Source organism: Podarcis gaigeae, assembly GCF_964106915.1.
Source record: "Podarcis gaigeae genome assembly, chromosome: 3".
NCBI lineage: Eukaryota > Metazoa > Chordata > Lepidosauria > Squamata > Lacertidae > Podarcis > Podarcis gaigeae.
Genome location: NC_139680.1, coordinates 10102823 through 10124814, shown reverse-complemented (window position 1 = coordinate 10124814; position 21992 = coordinate 10102823). Strand labels below are relative to the sequence as shown.

The 21992-nt window shown below is 45.3% G+C and overlaps 1 protein-coding gene across 9 annotated transcripts in view; it reads right to left on the bottom strand.

Moving 5' to 3' along the window:
• Nucleotides 1–16799: 16799 nt before the first annotated feature.
• The window catches only part of RANBP17 (RAN binding protein 17), a 193764-nt gene continuing 188571 nt past the window's right edge, over nt 16800–21992 (bottom strand). For all 9 annotated transcript variants that reach the window (XM_083730064.1, XM_083730069.1, XM_083730067.1 and 6 more), the window contains 2 exons: nt 19683–19810; nt 16800–17507 (listed from right to left, as the gene is read on the bottom strand). In XM_083730064.1, coding sequence (XP_083586190.1) covers nt 17411–17507; nt 19683–19810 — 225 coding nt within the window. In that variant the 3' untranslated portion in view covers nt 16800–17410. The remainder of the gene's footprint in view (nt 17508–19682; nt 19811–21992) is intronic.

Sequence of the window (21992 nt, the reverse complement as noted above, 5' to 3'; positions counted from 1 at the left end):
TAGTTTTTAAAGCTTAGGATTCAATTACCGCAACACACTGAATAATTTAAATGGCAACAGTAAATGCAAAGAGACCTGCAGAGTTTTACTGGGCTTATTGCGCGGAAAGGCGGACGCGAAACAGGAGGCCCCGCGCGCTTCCCTCAGTCCTCCGCAAAACCAAGTCCCTTTCCTTCCTTCTGGGGAAGAGGGACCAGCCTCCTCTCGAGGAGACTTCGAAACAGAAGGCGACTCCTGTCTCCTTCGGACCCTTGTCTCTTTCTAGTAAAGATTTTATATGTCTCTCTGCCTGTGCACGCACACATATATCTGCGCGCTCTCGCTCTCTTTTTTCGTGCCACAGAATTTATTTTCCCACACCCAATTTTTCATATTTTCCCTGGTGTATTCGCGTCTAGACATGGACCCATATATATATATAATTATATATATATGGGTCCATGTCTAGACACGAATATATATATACATACGGTATAATGAATTAGGTTCCATCTCATATATATATATGAGATGGAACCTAATTCATTATACCGTATCTACATCATATATGTAACATAATAATATAAACACACACCTTATAATATCTATAATAACATTTCATAAACGGAAGTCTGAGTTTTGGGATTGAAACGGAGGAGGATGTCTGCATTTGGACGTGGCAAGGGGTGGAGCACCCTTTGGGTTCCCGGCCTTCTTGGGGACTGATCCACACAGCCTGCCAGGCTGAGGCCCCGATGGCTTAGTCTGTTCCACTGAAATTAGAGAGCAATTTCTTCCGATTCCACACGGGCGTTACCCCAGGACACCCGCTGTCGGTGGTTCGCAGAATGAAGCGTGGCACCTGGCGTCTCGACCCTTGTTTGCTCGCAAGGAAATCTTATGTCTGTTTGTCTCTGTGTGTTTCAATTGCAGAGAGCGTGCTCAGGGTCTTAACTCCAAACGGATCTAACCCTCTGTTTTTAAATTCAAGGGAGGGAAGAGAAGAGTGGATAACTCTGATCTCCGCCAAGGAAGATCTAAACGCTGCCATCGCGCACGGGCGCATTTTTCGCGGCTCCTCAGTAAAGCCAGGTTAGGAACCTGCGCCACAATTCTAGGAGGGGGTTCGGCCCCTCCAAGGCATTTTGCTCTTAAACCTCTCTATTAAGAGATAATCCTCAAAGCAGGGAAGTGCGAGGTCTCCCCAAGGGTTGGAACTTTTACGCACGCGAGACCGGCGTTTCCTTTTATATCCTATTTAAATGGCACTAAAATAGGGGCTAGTTCAACCCACGGTGGTTTGCGCGCTAGGAACCTAGCGATTAAAAATAATAATCCTGAAAACTTTCCCAAGCGGATGGAAAATTCTTATATCCACCGTTAAGGAAATGAGAACAGAAGCCTCGCTGATCCGATCTTAGCTACCCGGCAGAGGAGAATGGAAAGTAAAAAAAGGGGACTTTATTTCCAGAGGAACAGAGGAGGAACGCATCCGTTTAGCCGCGTCTTTGACATTAGCTGCGGGACTCTGACAGCCTTTTCAGATTTGCATGGGCGTTAAATGAAAGGGCGGGCCGAAGGCAGTTCAGGTGAACTGAAGCCAGGGGAGGGATCCAGACGAGGCGCTAAGTCCAAGTCTCGCTACGCCCCTTTTTCAAAAGAGCAATCTAATGGATGTTAAAGACATCCGATTGCCTATGGAGTGTTTAAGAGGAATAATTAAAAAGCCAATAGACTCGCAATCCATTCCCCCACCCCACCCCCGCGCCACTCTTTCTCAAGAAACAGGGAAATGGACAGCTAGCACAGAGGAAAGCATATACTTATAAATATATATAAATAAGTTCCTTGTCAAAATGTCCTAACGTAATTTCGAGGCCGCTTGCCTGACGTGGAGAGCGCCTCTCAGTTCAGGCGCCGCTCTTTTCCAGGCGGACGTTTTTAAGAGTCTGCCCAGATGGAATGTGAAGGATATTCCTTTCACTGATAATCCGATTAAGGGAAGGGGAAGAGACCCACCGTCTCAGGCACAGCCAGCTCATTCCCCAGGCGCCTGGCTGCTCTTTCGGAGATGCTTCTACCGTCGTGGTAAACAGAACAGGAGCGCGTGAAGGAAGAGGAGATCGGCGCCAAAGAAGGAACTAAAAATGCGAAGGCGGTTACAAATCAAAGGAAAAATATATCCCCTTCTCAGGTCTATTTCCCCCCTCGCTTTCGTATTTATACGCCCTTGCAGTTGTTGCGAATAACCTGTTGACCTCTTCACGAGTGGATCGGCTTGGGCTCTTAAGTTTCAGCCGGAGCTCCGCGTGCGCTTTCAGGAGCGCGCGTGGGGCTCCCAGGCAGGCTAAAAAGCTCCCCACGCCTCATTCACTTCCACGGCCGAGTCCTCGCCCCCTCTCGACTGGAGTGATCCAGCTCGTATATCCTTCGTCCGTATCCTTCGCATTTCCGTTGTCATTTTCTTTCATTCACATGCATGGTCTGTGCTTGATAACTTGTAGAACAAACAGAGACAGAAGCACACGGTTTATTCCAAGGTGCGTATTAAAACACACATGCAAAGAGAACAGATAATATTTACGATTTAATGTAGACACATATGCTTTACTAAGCAATCCTATGCATATCTCCTCGGAAGTAAGGCCCGCTGATTTTCAGTGAGGTTCGCTTCCAGGAACGTGGATTGCAGTTTCAATGTATGCTGTGTGCGCGCGCGGCTATAGACAATATGTGTGTGGCATAGAATTGATCATACATTATTTCAGTTTTAATGTTATTACTGCTGCTCCTAGGGGGCCCAAGTCCCATCGTCGTCGTCCCCCATAAAATATTTGAGGGGGCCGCTCCCCTAAAAAGTTGATAGGCATTGCCAATCAAATGGTCTGCGCATGCCACATCTTGTGATCGATTATGCGGGGCAGGGCTTACATGCCCCCCCCAATATTTTATTCATGTTGGCACCCCTGCTGCTGCTGCTACGCACTCAGCATGCGTGGGGCGTTACAAAATAAAAGGTCTCTGCCAGGAGCAGCTTACAATCTAAAAGTGATGCGCGACGGAATGGGAGCAGTCAGAGGGCCGGAAACTTGGAAGCTGGACAGATTCCCTAGACAGGCGCAGACAGAAAGTTTTGGGCACACACCTCTTGCTAGAAACCGGCTTCGCCAGTGGCTGGCTGGGCCAGGTCCCGTGCCCCCCCCCCTTTCTCACTGCTTCTCCGGCCACCCCCGGGCAGGCCTTCCTTCGCCCGCCTTGGGGTGGGGTGCGGGGGCCGGGAAGCTGCTGCCGCCGCCGTTACCGCCGCTGCCGTCTGGGAGGCTGAGCTAATTGCATTCTCTCCGCTTGCTCTCGCGGCGTGTCTAAGCGGCCTGATCATTAGTTTGAGTTTCCTATAGAGCGGAGCTAATTGGATTTACAGGATACCAGCAAGCTGCTCTGCCAGCTTCCCGGGGAAGAAGGAGGCGCCGAGTCCCAGCTCCGGCGAGGGGCGAAAGACCCCTCGAGGAGGAGAGGCGCCCCCCGGGGCGAGCTTTTTTTGCGCAGCAGAAAGCAGCCTCCTCTTTTTGGGGAGCCTCTCCGAGCCGGATCCTGACTTTTGCAAGAGAGGGGCGGGGGCGACACACACACACACACACTTGCGCGCAGGCACAGCAATAAATAAAGCGACACCGGTCCTGAATCAGGGCAGTCTTTGTTAGAGGAAATTGCAGCTTGATCTGCATAATGGAAGTTCTAGGTGCCCAGGGCTATCTCTTTATTGCGTGTGTGTCTGCTGTTATCAATTTTGCGAACGATTTCACAGGGAGCCTGGCAGACTCGAGCTGGAATAATATGCAAAGATTAGCTTTGAATAATGAATGATGTGCTTTTAAACCAATTCCAAAGTGTCTCTGATAGTACAATATGAAAAGGGGTGGTAAGTAATAGTGGGTTTTAAAAGGCGCTAGTATGTTTTTATTACTATATTTAAAAAAAAAGATATCTATATTATTTTGGCAAAATGGATAATATATCACGGAGTCTTTGATAATCATATAAACAATACATTTTTCTTTGGAAGATCTCTCTCTCTCTCGGCTTTACCCAGTTGTGTAGGGCTTGGCTACCTTATTAAATATTAACTCTTTTTTAATATTAGCTTTTAAGTTTAATATGTTGACGTTCTGTACTTTTTACTTTAATTATATTTTATAATTAATAACTTAGGACCGGTGGTATTCTTAAACGCGACTTTATATTTGCACTCTTCCACCCCCGCCACGTCATAAAAAAGCAACAACAACAAAACTTGTGAATTAATTTCCAGGGCGGGCTTTTAAAGGGTCACATCCTGTAAATAAATGTTTTCTGTTCACGATCAGGTGAGTTTATTACCGGAGATGCCGTTTTATATCTCAATATAAATGTTCCAGAATATTTTATGGAGAGGCCCTGTAATATATCGTAGCCCATGCAGAAAACATGCATGTAAAATACCTAATTCTACAAACGGTATTCGGGGTTTTTACTAGCCTACGAAAGCCAGTGAAAACGTTCAATTAATTCGTTAAATTGCAGGCGATTTATGCATCACCGTGTTCATATTTCATAGTGTTATTTAATTCATTTTAGTTACTTGGTTAAAAAAACAAAACATGAGCTTGTTATAATTTATTCATTTCGGAAAATCCATGCATTTTCAGCAAGTTCTTCTGTTTGCGAAGTTTTCCACTTGGTATCCTTTCCAACAATGAGAAAGGTGAAAGTGCCGCTAATCGTTTGAAGTGTGTACAGGGGATGGGGGGGGGGGGGAAGAAAGATTATTCTACTAAATGTAAGAAAATTCAGTTTAAGTTTTTTAGGATGAGTGGTGGTGTTTTTTAAGCATCAGGAATGAAAGGGGTGTGTGAGCACTGAAGAGACGGCCCTCGCCCTTTTGAGATGATGCTGCTGCCAGGAGTGCGGCTACCTTACGCATTGGAGACCCAGGCCGAAAGAAATACTGTTAAATATCCCATTGATTCACTGTTTGCAGCAGTTTGGCGACGCCCAGCAGGAGTTCAGGGAATTGGTCCTCGTACAGGATTCCTTCAAGGGATGTGCTGGATCATCCGGATCATGCCCACCCACCCACCCCGGCCCGCCCCCACTGACCGATTTCAACCCCTGAAGATCTGAATACAGGGCAGAAGGATCTGAATACAGGGCAGAATACTTTGGCATCAACATGCAGCGCCTTGCAGGCCAGGCGAGGGCGCGGAGACAGCAAGGCCGAGGCGCTCGCTCGCTCGCTCTCTCTCTCTCTCTCTCTCTCTCTCTCTCTCTCTCTCTCTCTGTGTGTGTGTGTGTGTGTGTGTGTGTGTGAGAGAGAGAGAGAGAGAGAGAGAGAGAGAGATTCGTCGTAGCCAACCCACAGGAGGAGAAAGAGAAAGCTGAGATGCAGGTGGAGCGGGAAAGGTCCCAGTCGCTTGGCGACGTTTCCTTCTGGCTAGCGGGCTTCTCCACGGCCTCCGGCTCCATCGCCACTTCCTTGGCTTCGGCGGAATTTGGCTTGTCTGGGGGATGAGTTGCTGGAGGAGCAGCCGCAGGAGAGAAGGAGGGCCGGGCGACAAATCTCCCCTGCCCAACCGAGCTGTGTTCCTGGGAGGGACACGTGCAGGCGTAAAAGCGAACGAAGGAGGCTGCTCCGCGTTTTGACGCTTACTTAGTGGAAGCGACTAGAATTCCCCGACTCTGGGTCCCACTCTGTGCTATACACGTAAAGCAGTATCATACTACTTTAAATGGCCATGCCCGCCTCCTCCCCACGCCCCCAGAGAATCCTGGGAAGTGTAGTTTAATAAGGGTTGTTATGGGACCCACCTATTCCCCCCACAGAACTACAGTTCCCAGAGTGCCCTCGAAAAGGCGTGGGTGGTTGTTACACAGCTCTGTAAATTGTTGGGGGTCTCATCAGTTCCCAGGTTCCTTAAACAAACTACATCTCCCAGGATTCTCTGGGGAGGGGGGAGCCATGACTGCTTAAAGTTAAAGGTAAAGGGACCCCTGACCATTAGGTCCAGTCGTGACCGACTATGGGGTTGTGGTGCTCATCTCGCTTTACTGGCTGAGGGAGCCGGCGTGCAGCTTCTGGGTCATGTGGCCAGCATGACTAAGCCGCTTCTGGCGAACCAGAGCAGCGCGTGCCGTTTACCTTCCTGCCGGAGTGGTCCCTATTTATCTACTTGCACTTTGACGTGCTTTCGAACTGCTAAGTTGGCAGGAGCAGGGACCGAGCAACGGGAGCTCACCCCGTCATGGGGATTTGAACCGCCGACCTTCTGATCAGCAAGTCCTAGGCTCTGTGCTTTAACCCACAGTATAAGTCACCTGGGAATGTATCAAAGGGGTGTTTAAACACACATATTCCTGCCGCTCTTCCCAATGCCACCTCCTTCTTCCCTCCAATCAATCTGGGAATTCTTAATATTTTGAAATAGACAACCCAGTAACTTGCCTGTTTTCATTTCCATCTACCAGGCTTCTTAACAGCACATTCCGGGTTAGGCTATCAATTCTGAGGGTCTGGATTTGCTCCTGGGGGGAAGGAAACAGAAGCAGGCAATGAGGGAGGGCAGAGGGAACCCTATCCATTGTATTCACTGTTGTTGTTTCCAGGAAAGTGCATGTCTAGGTGTGCAACCTAAAAACAAACAAATATTGAGGCCTGCAGAATCTCCCCACTTCCACCAAAGACACAGGGTAGAAATGGCTTCATTCGACATTTCATGCCATCGTATGGAACTAAATTTAAAAATAAGTACCACCACCAAAGACATGAGTGCCTGGCGTGCTCTGGTCCATGGGGTCACGAAGAGTCGGACACGACTAAATGACTAAACAACAACAACCACCACATCCTACATAAATGTCGCAAGACAACGTGGACTGAATTGCCAAGGCCTCTCCCCTGGGAGAGAGCAGCAAGGGGAAGGATAAAGTATACATTGCCAGGAGCTTTGGAGAGAAGTCTAGCAGGATGTGAAGCAGCAAATCAACAACAAAGGTCTGGTTTGGACAATTACCTGTGCAGTAGCAACCTTGTATAGGTTGTGAACAGGCCCAACCCTTTACTCTCTCCATCACACAATGTGCTATATGATGCAGCCATCTCTTCTTTTGTGGAACAAAAATGGTACCAGTGGAGAGCCTGTGTAACTGGGAACCCAGGTAATATAGAGTGGTCCAAGTGTTCCTATTTTCCAGGGACTGTCCCAGATTTACAGAAGCCACCCTAGTTATGGATTTGATCCTAGAATGACCTGCTTTTCCTTGTTGTTGTTGTTTAGTCGTTTAGTCGTGTCCATCCTGAGAAGATGGCTGTATTGCACTTAGTTGTGCTTTGGCTTGGCTTCGTGTATAGGGGCGAGCTGTGGTTTTGTGGCTTGTGTCAGCCAGATCTGTGTAGGGATTGCAGGGGGGTGCAGCATCCGGAGGTGCCACCATGGATTGGCTACTGGATGGTGTCAGTAATACATCTGTGGAGAGGGTCTGGGTTTGGGTCTGGTGTGGTTGATTGGTGTTGGCGTTCTGTGTGCCTCTGGATCTGGTGTCAGTTTTTGTGGGGAGGGCTAATTTCCAGATGTCTGGCAAGCGGGATGTGTCGTCACGCTTGTTCATGTTGTGAGGGTGTTTCTCTATCTCGATGGCTTCCATGATTATTCTCTTGTGGTGATGTTCCGTGTTAAAGAGCAATTTGGAATCTGCAAAATTAATTTCGTGTCCTGTTTCTTTCATGTGTTGGAAAAGAGAGGAAGTTTTTTCTTCTTTTTTGACGGCATTCTTGTGTTCTGCGATACGTGCATTTATTCAATCCCTACACAGATCTGGCTGACACAAGCCACAAAACCACAGCTCGCCCCTATACACGAAGCCAAGCCAAAGCACAACTAAGTGCAATACAGCCATCTTCTCAGGAAAACTCTTCACAAAGTTCAAGAGGTCAAGACACAAAGACTTTAGCAACTAATCCACACCTAATGACCCACCTAAGTGGTACTCAGGATATCACTCAAGAAATCACTCAAGGTATCTCTCAAGTAATTAAGGAACAAAAGAAGAAAAGGCACACTAGCCTGGGAACTTCCTCTCTGCCCAGAACATTGGAGGCTAGACACCACACCCCCTCTACAGTATTTATAGGAACTCAAACATTGAGATCCCGCTCTGTTCCAGTAACAAGAAGCCGAAAGCACCAGCCTGAAGATGACGAGTGAGACCTCGTCGAAACGTCGCCTAGACACCCCAACTTTTACACGGGAAGACACCCGAGGACACCAAAACCTGCATTCCTGTACCCGTGAAAATCTACGAAAGCAAATATATATATATATATATATATATAATGTTGGAAGCTACCCAGAGTGACTGAGGCAAAAATAATAAAATTGTTCTTCTTGTTGTAATGGAATAGGACGTCCCTATTTTCATTGGATAAATGTTGGAGGGTATGGAAGGAGAGTGAGATACATTCTCCCTCTGCCTCACAAAGGACCAGAATTATTTTGCCTCACAGAATTCTCATACTGTTACGTCTGGAGTCTACAGGTAAACTAGGTGTTATAAAGCATGGTGTTTTCCTTCTCTCAGGCAATGTCCCTGCCCTCTCTCCGTTTTGCCTCTTTTGATGTCCTTGCCTCAGCTGATCTGATGTCACAGAGGGGGCTCTGAAGTCACAAAGGGGCTGGACCAGGTAACCAGAGCTGACCAGGCAAAGAACAAGATTATGCCTGTCTCCTTCCCCTCCTGCTCATCTCATGTACTGATCTTGGTTCAGCTCTGGTGATGAGAAAGAACCCTCAGCTTCACCTGAGAGAAGCCGGCTAGTTTAAGGGACGGAGGGCAGGTTATTTAGTGTTCAAAGCGATGTTCTCCAGGGGCTGGCTGCACCTGACACTTGACATGGATGCCTCACTCTGTTAAAACTGTGTTCATGGAAGACAATCTTACCTGGCTGCGAGTGATCACCAAAGAAGACGACTCGAATGGTGCAGGTAAGAGAGGGACTGGAAAGAGAGATGTCAGGATATATGATCAAGAGCTGGTACACTAGTTTGCATGTACCATAGGTTAGTCCTATGTCTTTTTCAGTGGAGTAATTTGTAGCCTCTTATAGGGAAACAGGCAGATGACATTGGGCCAACAAACAGAAGAGCTGGACCATCTATTCCAGGGTCCTGTTCTTACAGTGGCCAAACAGATGTTAGTAGGGTATCCACAAGCTAGATCTGAACACAAGTGCATATTAATGCAGGATTTTAATACCAATGTCATCTTCTGGAGGTTTGCCAGGAAAATTCATTTATAGTTTCAATTTTCTCTTTAATCTGGATTTGATGTTAATTATTCACTCTGTGCTAATTAATACTAATGAATGTTTCATACAATGTTGTGAGCTGCCCTGAGCCTCTGGGAGAAGGCAATATACCGGTACACATTCCTATATACATTACTTGCCCTTTTGGAGGTCTTTCAGCACAATTATAACGGAAGGGGAACAGTAATAAAACACCAAAAACAATTATTTATCAGTGTCTTAGGACAGAAGAGCAGGACTGTGCATGGAACCAACAATCCAATTTGTGGCCCCGCTTGGTAAATTCAGGTCAGATCTGATTTGGCCCAGACCAATCCAGACCAATTCCAAATTCTAATCTGTATGGCAATCCAGAAAATGCAGACCAAATGAGTAATAATAATAATTTATTATTTATACCCCGCCCATCTGGCTGGGTTTCCCCAGCCACTCTGGGCAGCTCCCAACAGAATATTAAAAACATGATAAAACATCAAAAATTAAAACTTCCCTAAACAGGGCTGCCTTCAGATGTCTTCTAAGTCAGATAGTTCTTTATTTCCTTGGCACCTGAAGGGAGGGCGTTCCACAGGGCAGGTGCCACTACCAAGAAGGCCCTCTGCCTGGTTCTCTGTAACCTTACTTCTTGCAGGGAGGGAACCGCCAGAAGGCCCTCAGCGCTGGACCTCAGTGTCTGGGCTGAATGATGGGGATGGAGATGCTCCTTCAGGTATACTGGGCCGAGGCCGTTTAGGGCTTTAAAGGTCAGCAGCAACACTTTGAATTGTGCTCAGAAATGTACTAGGAGCCATTGTAGGTCTTTCAGGACCAGTGTTATGTGGTCTCGGCGGCCGCTCCCAGTCACCAGTCTAGCTGCCGCATTCTGGATTAGTTACAGTTGCCGGGTCACCTTCAAAGGTAGCCCCACGCAGAGCGCATTGCAGTAATCCAAGCAGGAGATGACTAGAGCATGCACCACTCTGGTGGGACAGTCTGCGGGCAGGTAGGGTGTCAGCCTGCGTACCAGGTGGAGCTGGTAAACAGCTGCCCTGGACATAGAATTATCCTGCACCTCCATGGACAGCTGTGAGTCCAAATGATGCCCAGGCTGTGCACCTCTCCTTCAGGGGCACAGTTGCCCCATTCAGGAGCTATGAAAGCAACAGGGAAGTGGTTTTCTACACTGCTGGGGTGTCAGCTGAACCATCCCTTTCCCAGAGTTGTATAGTCTTTCATATTTTTTAAAGCTGTGCAAGTTTAAAAATAGATTTACGGATCTCTGAACTGGGCCATGTTTCTGTGAAAGCTAGTTTTCGATCTGGAGCATGGTGATACTCACTACCATCTTTGGCCCTAGTGCAAGTGGGCTACATCCAGAGCTTTAATGAAGTCCTTGGCTGTCCATAAAGCAGATCCTTTTCAACGTTTGATAGAGCTCCAGTTGAAGCCATATAACCCATTATTATCTGCTTTGCTTGTCATGTTTATACTCCATTATTATTACTTTTTAAATGAAGAGGTGAGGCAAGGTGGACAGGCTTCCGGAAGGAGATCAAGAGAAAGCGATGCGATGAGAACCTTTTAAAAAGACAGGTAGCATTTTATAATAATGGAACATTAATTGATATTACATTACTCGGAAATTCCTATGGAGTTGCATATATTGCCTCCACAATAATACAAGGAGGACAGCAAGATGGATAGCATTGCACAATGAAGGAAGAATGGATTTCCACGTCATCGTATTACAAGTACTGCCAGATATTCCTTTCTGGAGAAACGAAGCGGGTACCAAGAGGCAGATTAGCTTTGCTCTGTTGTCTTGCTATGGTTTTGCTGACACGACTTACCCAGTCTTTAAAAACAAAGTGTCATGCATGTCAGTGTATTAAATATGGGCTTAGTTAGTGTGTGGCAAAATGCTAAACAAAACCTCTTTCCTGCACGTTATATTGATTGTAAGGTATCAGCTGCAGGTGGGGACCTTGTAGGAGTTTGTGACACTGCAACCGACTCTGGCTAACCAGTTTGTCATGTTCACCCTGTTGGCTAGAATAATCTTATATCATCTTGTGCTTTTAATGAACCCTTGCTCCACGTACCAGATTTCGAAGCCTTGCTCCACGTACCAGATTTCGAGGAGCTTGTGGATGATATGCTTGCAACAGATTCTCCCCCTTTCCCCAAGTGCTTCCTCCTCCTCCTCCTCCTCCTATTGCCAATACCCATTTGCTTGCCCTCCCTCTAGTCCCGAATCTACACTACTGTATTTTTCGCTCTATAAGACGCCCTTTTCGCCTCCTAAAAAGTAAGGGGAAATGTGTGTGCGTCTTACGGAGCGAATGCAGGCTGCGCAGATATCCCAGAAGCCAGAAGAGCAAGAGGGATCGCTGTGCAGTGATCTCTCTTGCTCTCCTGGCTTCAGGGATAGCCATGCAAAGCCTCTTGAGCACAGCCAGAGCACTCCTGCCTCTTCGCTCAAGAGGCTTTGCATTGCTTTCTTGTTTTCCTCCTCTAAAAACTAGGTGCGTCTTATGGTCGGCTGTGTGTTATAGAGCAAAAAATACGGTATATCCCCAAGGAAGAGAGTAAAGTATGCTGCAGTTACTGTTCCTCCTTTCCCCCTCTGCTCACGGTTTACTTGCATGGAAAGAGCAGGCAGAGAAGACAGCAACAACAAGGAGGGGGAGCAGGGCCAGGGGACTCAAGGGACTGGCAACAGGTCCCAGTTTAGACATGAACCCAGGCAAGTCTCCAACAGTGCCAACCCCCTGATGCCAGTCTTTGTTGCCCCCTAACGGTACATGGATCAGCCTGAGAAGTAAGGTGACCACTTCTGCATTGCCAAAAGACAGGGTGCACATTTGCATTAAAATTTAACTGCTAATTGAAATTGTTGTTGTTTAGTCGTTTAGTTGTGTCTGACTCTTCGTGACCCCATGGACCAGAGCATGCCAGGCACTCCTGTCTTCCACTGCCTCCTGCAGTTTGGTCAAACTCATGCTGGTAGCTTCGAGAACACTGCCCAACCATCTCGTCCTTTGTTGTCCCCATCTCCTTGTGCCCTCCATCTTTCCCAACATCAGGGTCTTTTCCAGGGAGTCTTCTCTTCTCATGAGGTGGCCAAAGTCTTGGAGCCTCAGCTTTGGGATCTGTCCTTCCAGTGAGCATTCAGGGCTGATTTCCTTCAGAATGGAGAGGTTTGATCTACTTGCAGTCCATGGGACTCTCAAGAGTCTCCTCCAGCACCATAATTCAAAAGCATCAATTCTTTGGCGATCAGCCTTCTTTATGGTCCAGCTCTCACTTCCATACATCACTACTGGGAAAACCATGGTTTTAACTATACGGACCTTTGTTGGCAAGTTGTTGTCTCTGCGTTCACCAATGGTGTAAGGTGAATTTTCTTTTGTAGGGGGACAGTTAGGATCAGAGGACCAACTTGCAAGGGCAACTGGGAGCCCCCCCCCAGACGTCACTCTTGTGAGCATCATGTGGCTCCCTCCCTAAGGTGGGCAGAAGCCTCTTGGGCTTTAGAAAGGAGGCACCAGGCCTCTGACAGGATGCTGGAGCTCTGCTGCCTCCTTCCCAAAGCTGGGTGGGCTTTGGGAAGGTGGCAGGAGGGCTCTTGGACCATGTCAGAGCCTCACACCTGCCTTCCATAGCTGGGCAGAAGCTTCCTGGGCTTTGGGAAGGAGGCATAAGACTTTAATACTCTAATTTACCTGGAACGTTTAGGGGACTATCCTAGCCTCCCTACACTGACCACATGCCACTGATATGCACCTCACCAAAGTGGAGAAAGCGGTGACATGTGTCCACTCATGTCTTGATGTCCGGTTGCTAACTGCTGATGGCCAATTGAAAATTGCTTAAATGATTTTTTTTTTTGCCCGTTGTAGCAACTGTTCTGTGCCAGGGACGTGGGTGGCTCTGTGGTCTGAACCACTGAGCCTCTTGGGCTTGCTGATCGGAAGGCTGGCAGTTCAAATCTATGCGATGGGGTGAGCTCTCATTGGTTTGTTCTAGCTTCTGCCAGCCTTGCAGTTCAAAAACACAACAGTGCAAGTAGATAAATAGGTACCGCTACGGCAAGAAGGTAATGGCATTTCTGTGTGCTCTGGCTTCCGTCATGGTATTCTGTTATGCCAGAAGCAGTTTAGTCATGCTGGCCACTTGACCTGGAAAGCTGTGCTTGGACAAATGCCAGCTCCCTCGGCCTGAAAGCGAGATGAGCGCCACAACCCCATAGTCGCCTTTGACTGGACTTAACCATCCAGGGGTCCTTTACCTTTTCCTGTGCTAGAAGCTGCATGCTTATTAATTGCTTCTTTTATTTCTTAACGTTGTATTTTATTGTATTACAATCCACATTCCGTACAATTCAAACCTTAACACCATGGGTAAGCAAACTAAGGCCCGGGGGCCGGATCTGGCCCAATCGCCTTCTAAATCTGGGAATCAGCATGTTTTTGCATGTTTTACATGAAAAGGAATGTGTCCTTTTATTTAAAATGCACCTCTGGGTTATTTGTGGGGCACAGGAATTCGTTCATTTCCACTCCCCCCCCCCCAAAAAAAGTCCGGCCCCCCACAAGGTCTGAGGGACAGTGGACCGGCCCCCTGCTGAAAAAGTTTGCTGACCCCTGCTTAACACAATGCAATGTAAGAGATTAAAAAAAGCAGTAAAAATGCAATTAAAACCAATATGCCTATTTTACATGGACACGGCACGGACCACCTAAATGAAGCCTATAAGCCACTGGTTGTCCACAAACCACAGTTTGAGAAGCTCTGCTGTAAGGTATGGATAGAGGCAGCATTCCATTTCTACATCTGCATGGGGAAAGTGTGACATTTCTTGCACTGCCAATCATAACCGCAACCATTTCAATTCAAAACTATGGACAGCAGTGGACAGTATCCTCTCTGCTAGGCATGGCAGGCTCTGTCTGACAAGACTGTTGTGCGGTGGAAATGTACGGCAGCATTGCATGAAATGCAGATGGAGTGATTTGAAGGGAGAAGCGTGCCAAAGGACATCGGCCAGCTTTTGTCATCTCTAGAATGAATCTTGGTTCACTGGTACCAAGCAAGGATGTCTTTCTGCTCTCCATAATTATTTGCATCCAACTGGAATCTACTTCAAGAGGAACAGCATGTTACAGGTTGATGTCAGTGTGCAGACCAGACACAGACCAGTTAGCCCACGAAGGCAGCATACTACTCTGTTCCAGTTTATTCTTTGTATTTTATCCAACAATACTCAAGTCCTTCCCAGATTTCCCCCCCTCTACTAAATATAACTTTGTTTCAAACACTTTTGTTGGGCAAATTACATTAGGGTGGATGGCGCAGGTATCCATTAGAGTTTATTTATCGTGATACAGTTTAGATCTCACGCTTATAAATAACTTATGTTATGGGGCTTTTGTTTGTAGAAATGTAACTTACATATTTTATTACGCTTTTCTGTAAACCTCAAAAAGAATGTTGTCAAAGCAGCACTCTTAAACTAAGGTACATAAAATCTGCACCACCATTATTTTTTAATACGGCAAGGAAGCCATGGTATTTCTCGATAGTTTGAAAGGTTTGCTGTCACCATAAACACACACCACAATAAAACATTAAAAAGTCGGAGGAATTATTTTATGAAGTGTATAGGCACCACAAACTGCATTCCTCCAAAGCATTCTTATGTAAGAGGAAACGGAATATTTTTCTAAGAGAGCTAGATCTCCCTCTCTCCATCTTTCCCCACACCTCTCATTTTTTTTAAAGTCAAGCAACACAGCCTTCGCTGGGCTACAAAGCAATACACACTTGTTTACTTCTCTATGTAAAAGCCTGGTAGGTGCTCGGTTTCATCTCGTGGCTATACAATGCTTTAGCGGGACGAATCAAACTGAAAATCCTAATTTGTTAAATTTATAGCTGCAATTTAAACTCCCACGTACTCAATTCAGAGGAAACTATTGTTGCCTACTTCTCAGATGCTTTTAGAATATTCCCCATCCCAATTATTTCCCCTCTATTATGTTCATGCCTGGCCCATAGCTATGGAGAAAATAGGGCACGGGAAAGAGAACTACGTAAAGTAGGGCAATTAAGAACACTTGAGGGAGGGGTGTTATTGAACAGATAAAAAAGCCATTTAAAGGATCAAATTCTGGACTTAACTAATTTTGGCAGGGTTCCCTGGAACAACAGATAGATTTAACAACAGCAGCTGGAACCATAAAAACCCAAGGCCAAGTGCTATGGCACCCATTTCCATATCTAAAAGTGGGCCGGTTCATATGTCCATGTACTCCAATAAGTTTTTCACCTCTAAACGGTGGTTGAGAAGCTGTTCAAAATATGTGTATCAAGTTTCAGGAGTGATCTTATTTATCTGGAAGTTTTGTATTAAACGTGAATCTGGCTTTGGATTTATATGCTCCAGGGAGCTTGAAGCCATATACGAGGAAGCAGCACTAAATCCAGAGTGCTCAGTTACAAGACTTCTCAAGTCCAGCTTTCAAGAGAGAAGCTGGTCCAGACCCGACAAAAAAAAACCATGACTGATCTGAGGAAAAGTCAGTTTGGATCTCAGCCTTTCAATGAGGAGGTACAGGTTTTCAAGCTAACAAATTTGGCTTTGCGTGGAAGTCAGGTGTTGTTTACAGGGATGGAGAAAGGAAAAAGCACCTTGGACTGGAGCGCCTCGCCTCTTGAAACAAATAATTTGACAGAATGACAGTTCCTTGCTTTTTTCGAGGGCTGAAGTGAGTTACGAGTGACAAGTCTCTCCTCCTGTATCAACAGCAGGAACAAAATGCCAACTTTAAACAAAATGTAATCTGGGCACCCACATGAAACAGACCGAGGCAGACCACAGATTCATCTAGCCATTCTCCAAGGTCTCTGGATCGGATTTTTCCCAGCCTTACTACGAGAGTTTGAGCGTAAATGATTGCAGGTTCAAGAAAGGTGCACCGTTGCCCGTATCCTATGTGGGATGCTGCCTGAATAAGGAGTCAGAGGACCAGAGCAAAAAGCATTCCAGCACCAAGCATACTCATTTCCCCCCAGTGTTGATACTGAGTACTGTGCAGCTGTGGAGAGGACAAATGGCTGGCAACAGTTCCTTGCACAGAACCCTAATCCCAATAAAAGTGGATTCCCTGTGCCCCATGGACCCTTGGTGAGCAGGGCTAACTTCCAGGGTTCTCCTACTTTATCTATGTAGGGCCATTTAAGACGAATATGCCCTTTAGGTGCTGTGACAGGAGCAGTCTGTTTCTTTAAAAATATTAAAATTCATTTTAATCCTACGCACAGTTACAGGCAATCCTATACACAATTACCTGAAAGTAAGCCCAAATGAAAACAACAGGACTTTCTTCTGTGTAGACCTGTGTAGGATTGTACTGGTAATTCTTGCGCAAGGAATACTTTAGCAGTCAAAACACAAACTAAAGCTCTGTATTTTGTCCTAGAATGAAACATTCAAAATACGTGAGTGTGAAACAAACATTTATTCCTTCTCAATTAAAGTATGGATCATCACCTGTAAGCTTCAAAAAGTACGACTTTCTTACTCTAATCCAGAACTGTTAATTTGCATTCTGCCAATTTTCTGCTTGTCAACAGTGCACTTAAGACATAAAGCTTTTAAAAAATCTACATATCTACATATAGCCATATTGTTTACAAATTATGCTTTCTGTTACTGTTTAGATGAAGCCATGAGAGAAATAGATATGACATCGCTGTTTTTTTAAACTCTCTGATATTGGTCTAATCATGGAACTGAAATTTCCCAGCAATGCAATTTCAGAAAGAAAATACACATGTTATTTTGTTCATTGGTTAGATATTGTTTCTGCACCATTTAATTGTGAAAGGGGATAAGAAGTTTGGATACGGAAGTTCAAAATGGTTCTTAATGCCAAGTGTGATTTTACATTGTTTCCAGTGTTACAAATCCTTACATTTATGCCAGAGATATAAAAAGGCAGAAGTTATTTAAAAAAATATTTCCTATTAAAGTCAAACCCTATCTAACAATATTGTGGATCCCCAACCTTCAAAGTCTGTTCATTTATCAAACATCTTCCAAGTTCAGCATCAACTCATCATTTCTGAACTGCTTGATTCTGATGCCCCCTCGCAGCGCAGGGTTTCAGCCATGTCTCTGCGGAAGACCGACATATTCTGTGTGAATCTGGAACCAAGAAGACACCAAACATGTCAAATGTCCTTTCGGGTGAAGCATTTAGAGAAAGCTGCTAAGAATTCTGAAAACAAAACCAGTCCTTTGTTAGAATTGAATTGCTATTGTCAGAAATTAACTCCCACAGCTGCAAGAACTCCTACAAGTAAAATAAACACCTTTTAAATTTTTTAACAGATGATGATTATATTTGGATTATTTTAGTCCTTATTTGAGCTGGAAAGGAAAGCCCCCAAAGCATGTGAAGGTCAAAATTAAGGCATAGCTAAAACCTGAAAAAGTCTGGTTAATCAATGCAGATGAACTTTCCTTCTCTATTTAGCGGTGAAAGTGGAACAATTTATGCATATGAACAGTGAAGCCTATTTCAAACCATTATCAATTCTCTGAAAAGTCTATAAGTAGCCATGATTATACCTTGGGTTTAGATTTCCACCAACGTTGTTTTGAAAATGAGAAGCAAACTTTTAAATTCATCCCTCTGATTTGCCCAAGGGTGAGAACCTTTTCTGTGTGGTTAATGATTTTGGTGTATTAGTTGAAGGCCTGTTCTCTGAGCCTTACAGATCCCTGCCTTACAAACAGCTCCAGACTGGTTTGGAATTGCGACAAGCCCAAATATTTAGGGTGAAGACGCAGTCACTCTCTGTTTAGTCTACCCCATAAGAATGCTGCAAAGGTAAAAAAAAGGGGGAAAGTAACAAAAATGGATAAAAATAACAATAAAGATCATGTACATCTAAAATATAATTATTAGAAGCTATTAAACTGCCCACAAGGTAGCAGTTATAATGCAGCACAGTGGAGCAGATCAGCACATATTTGGGGCAGATTTCTCTACATTAATTCAAGCCTCAAGCTAACAAATGGGCAATTCAAATGGTTCCTACAAGCCTTTATGACAGGAAAGAAAGAAAAATTCTCCAATACTGGAAGGAAAGATTTCCACCAGCCGTTGCACAAAGGGCTTTCCATATTAGACTGTGCAGCCTATCCCAGGCCAGAGCTTCTAAATAAATATTTGGGCATTTGGTCTGCAGATACTGAGCTTTATACCTTAGTAGTTGTGTTGAGAATAACAAAATCTTTGTACCTGAAGCACTGCTGGGAGCTGTAATTGTACCTTGGCATTGGGGTGGGGGGCACATTGCATTCAGTGACTTTTAAATTGGTCCCCAAATGCAAACCCCACTGGGATTAGCTACTGTATGGAGGGCAATTTCTCACTGCTGAAAGTTGCCGCCAATCAGTTGAATTCCTGGCAGGTCCTGCCAGTGCCTGCAAAATAGCTCACCTGAGGTCAGACTGACAGATGGGAAGCCCCCATCGAACTGTCAAAGCGGCATGTGGGAGGTGAGGAGACGAAGGACCAGGCCCACTGGACCCAATCCTGTGTCATTGCTGGGATTATGGAAGTGAGAGCTGGACCATAAAGAAGGCTGATCGCCAAAGAATTGATGCTTTTGAATTAGGATGCTGGAGGAAACTCTTGAGAGTCCCACGGACTGCAAGATCAAACCTATGCATTCTGAAGGAAATCAGCCCTGAGTGCTCACTGGAAGGACAGATCCTGAAGCTGAGACTCCAATACTTTGGCCACCTCATGAGAAGAGAAGACTCCCTGGAAAAGACCCTGATGTTGGGAAAGATGGACGGCACAAGGAGAAGGGGACGACAGAGGACGAGATGGTGGGACTGTGTTCTCGAAGTTACCAGCATGAGTTTGACCAATCTGTGGGAAGACAGGAGTGCCTGGTGTGCTCTGGTCCAGGGGGTCACAAAGAGTCAGACACGACTAAACGACTAAACAACAACAACAACAACAACCCTGTGGTGAGAAGCAGACACACAAAAGCCATAAATCATGCCACTTCTGTGGCAACATCATGGATTTTATCCTTAGTTCTATGTTCATGGCTTTCTGAACCCACCAACACTAACAATAAATCTTGTTCCTGTGTAATGGCTCGGCTACATGTTCGCTATTGCCTTGGCACAATATGACATTTCCATACATATACATGCACACACACACACACACACACACATACACTGCTGTCTGAGCAACTGTGCATTTATTGTGTGTAATCCCCTATTTTAAGGTTATTTTATCAGTCACAGATTTTTCACATTCTTTTCTCTATCTCAGGATATAGTGAATCTTACCTGTCTCTGTTCTTTACTAGAAGGCTTTGTTCCACTCCTTCCATTAGGTTGCTAAAGCACTGATGAAGGACTTCTTGTTTGTTGGCAGGCTGACTGTTTATCAAGCTGGCTCTTAATTCACTGAAGTACTGAAAAAACAAAGAAGAAATAGTTATTAAAATGATGGAATGTAGCATATGGCTGAGTTTACAGGATCAAACTTTCTATTTATTCATTTAGTGCTACTATCTCTCTCTCTGTGTGTGTATGTGTGTGTATATATATTTCAATAAAATATTAGCTATATATGTGTGTGTGTGTGTGTGTGTGTGTGTGTGTATAATGGTACCTCAGGTTAAATAATTCGTTCTGGAGGTCCGTACTTAACCTGAAATTGTTCTTAACCTGAAGCACCACTTTAGCTAATGGGGCCTCCTGCTGCTGCCGCGCCGGAGCATGATTTCTGTTCTCATCCTGAAGCAAAGTTCTTAACCTGAGGTATTATTTCTGAGTTAGCGGAGTCTGTAACCTGAAGCGTATGTAACCTGAAGCGTATGTAACCCGAAGTACCATAATATATACAATAATGTACTGTGGAGTACAGTTTTTTCCATTATGTAATGTAAAACTGACAGCATACAATGGCAAAGCATAGTAATATACCAAACCTCTCCATAAAGTGAGGAAGATTTATTAACATACGAAATGAACAGGAACCAGGTTGCATTCAACTTTTTTTCCCCAATCACCTCTCACCACCCTGCTGTGCCGCATTAATCATTCTGTTAATGCTATCTCTCAAATCCTAAGAAGCCAACAACTTTGTAGGGAAAGACCAGATCCAGCTTTCTAATTAGCAGCAATTTCCATCCTTGAAGCAGCCAAGAAAAAGGCTACCAAGTTCCTGGTGTATAGAGGATTGAATTTTCAAACTCCACTGGTAAGTGAGCTCTGTCTTGGGAATATGAATATCTAGTTCCAGCTACAGTTTGGAATGAGACACTTGATCATTGCAAGGTGTTCCAGGGCTCTTTAGCCCAGCCTCATATGCTGTGGCATCCTCAAATACTTCTCCGACAAGAGCAAGACACAAGCAAAACCCACTGGGGTCCACTGTACCCCAGAGCCAAGTGAAGGCAAGAAGATTATTGTAACACACAGGCCACTGACCAGAAGAAGCTAGTTGTGTTTACATCCAATTGAAAGCAATAGGACAAGTTAAACATGGCTAGGATAAGTTCAGCGTGACTAATTATATTGGGACTGTGAATGTTTGCTGTTACAGATATGGGAACAAAGGCCAGGGCTAAGCAATGTAATTTAGTCTTCCTATAAGGAATCGAGGCAACCCATTGTTGGTGAAGGAAAAACTTATTTTTCTTATCTTTGTTAACATTTTAAGCACTGAGATTAGTTAAAAATTTTCCCACAAGGGCTCCTTTTCTTACAACTGCTTGGTCCTCACTCTGAATTTTAAGTTCAGTTGGGCCCTTTAAAAAACCAGTAGATCTTTTGAAAGAGGGACCCAAAGGCCAACCTTCTTAATGGTTTTTGTTGGCATCCGTCTGTTTTGAGACACAATGGAGTGCCCCTCTGGGGGGTCAAATTGCTGTGTTTGCAGCACCGCCCCTTATAATAATCCTCTGCTATTCAAGGGAGGGAAGGAGATGTTATCTTGCCACAAATACCCCCTCTCTTATCTGGTTTAAAGGATTGTATAATGTGCCACAGTGCAATCTTGTGGCCCAAAGCACAAACGAAATCAATTTCACTAAATGTAGCAAACACCCACCCCCACCCACTGCGCAGAACTGGGTGCTCCCCGCTAATGTGCTAAAAACCCCAATTGAAAATCTTCATCAATGGAGGGTGCCGCTAGGGGCGCCTTGGAAGATGGCTGACAATACCATCTATCCGGCTCGCACAAGGTAATTGGAGGCTGATTACGGGGAGTATATCAGCCTCCCTTCTTCTTCCCAGGGGGTGGGAAGATGCTGCCTCGCCCACGGTTGCCCATAAATCACCCCCGAGTTTGAAAGAAGGAGGGGGTGGGGGCACAGGGCGGAAAGCCCTCGAGCGAGGTCTGGAGCTCCCGAACGCCGCTTTCAAGAGCGAAACTAGCTGTATTGCTTAAGATAAAAAAAAAAGTTGGAGAAAGTAAATGCAGATGTTTCGAGCGAGGTCAGGAGTGTATTATCTGCTAAATAAATCTACCACTGAGAAGATACGAGTGATGGGACGGAATGAACAGAGGACTACATCAAAGAATCACAGCCATGTCGGTATGTTGAACGGAACGGAAGGGGGGAGAACTTTCTTCTTTTTCAATAT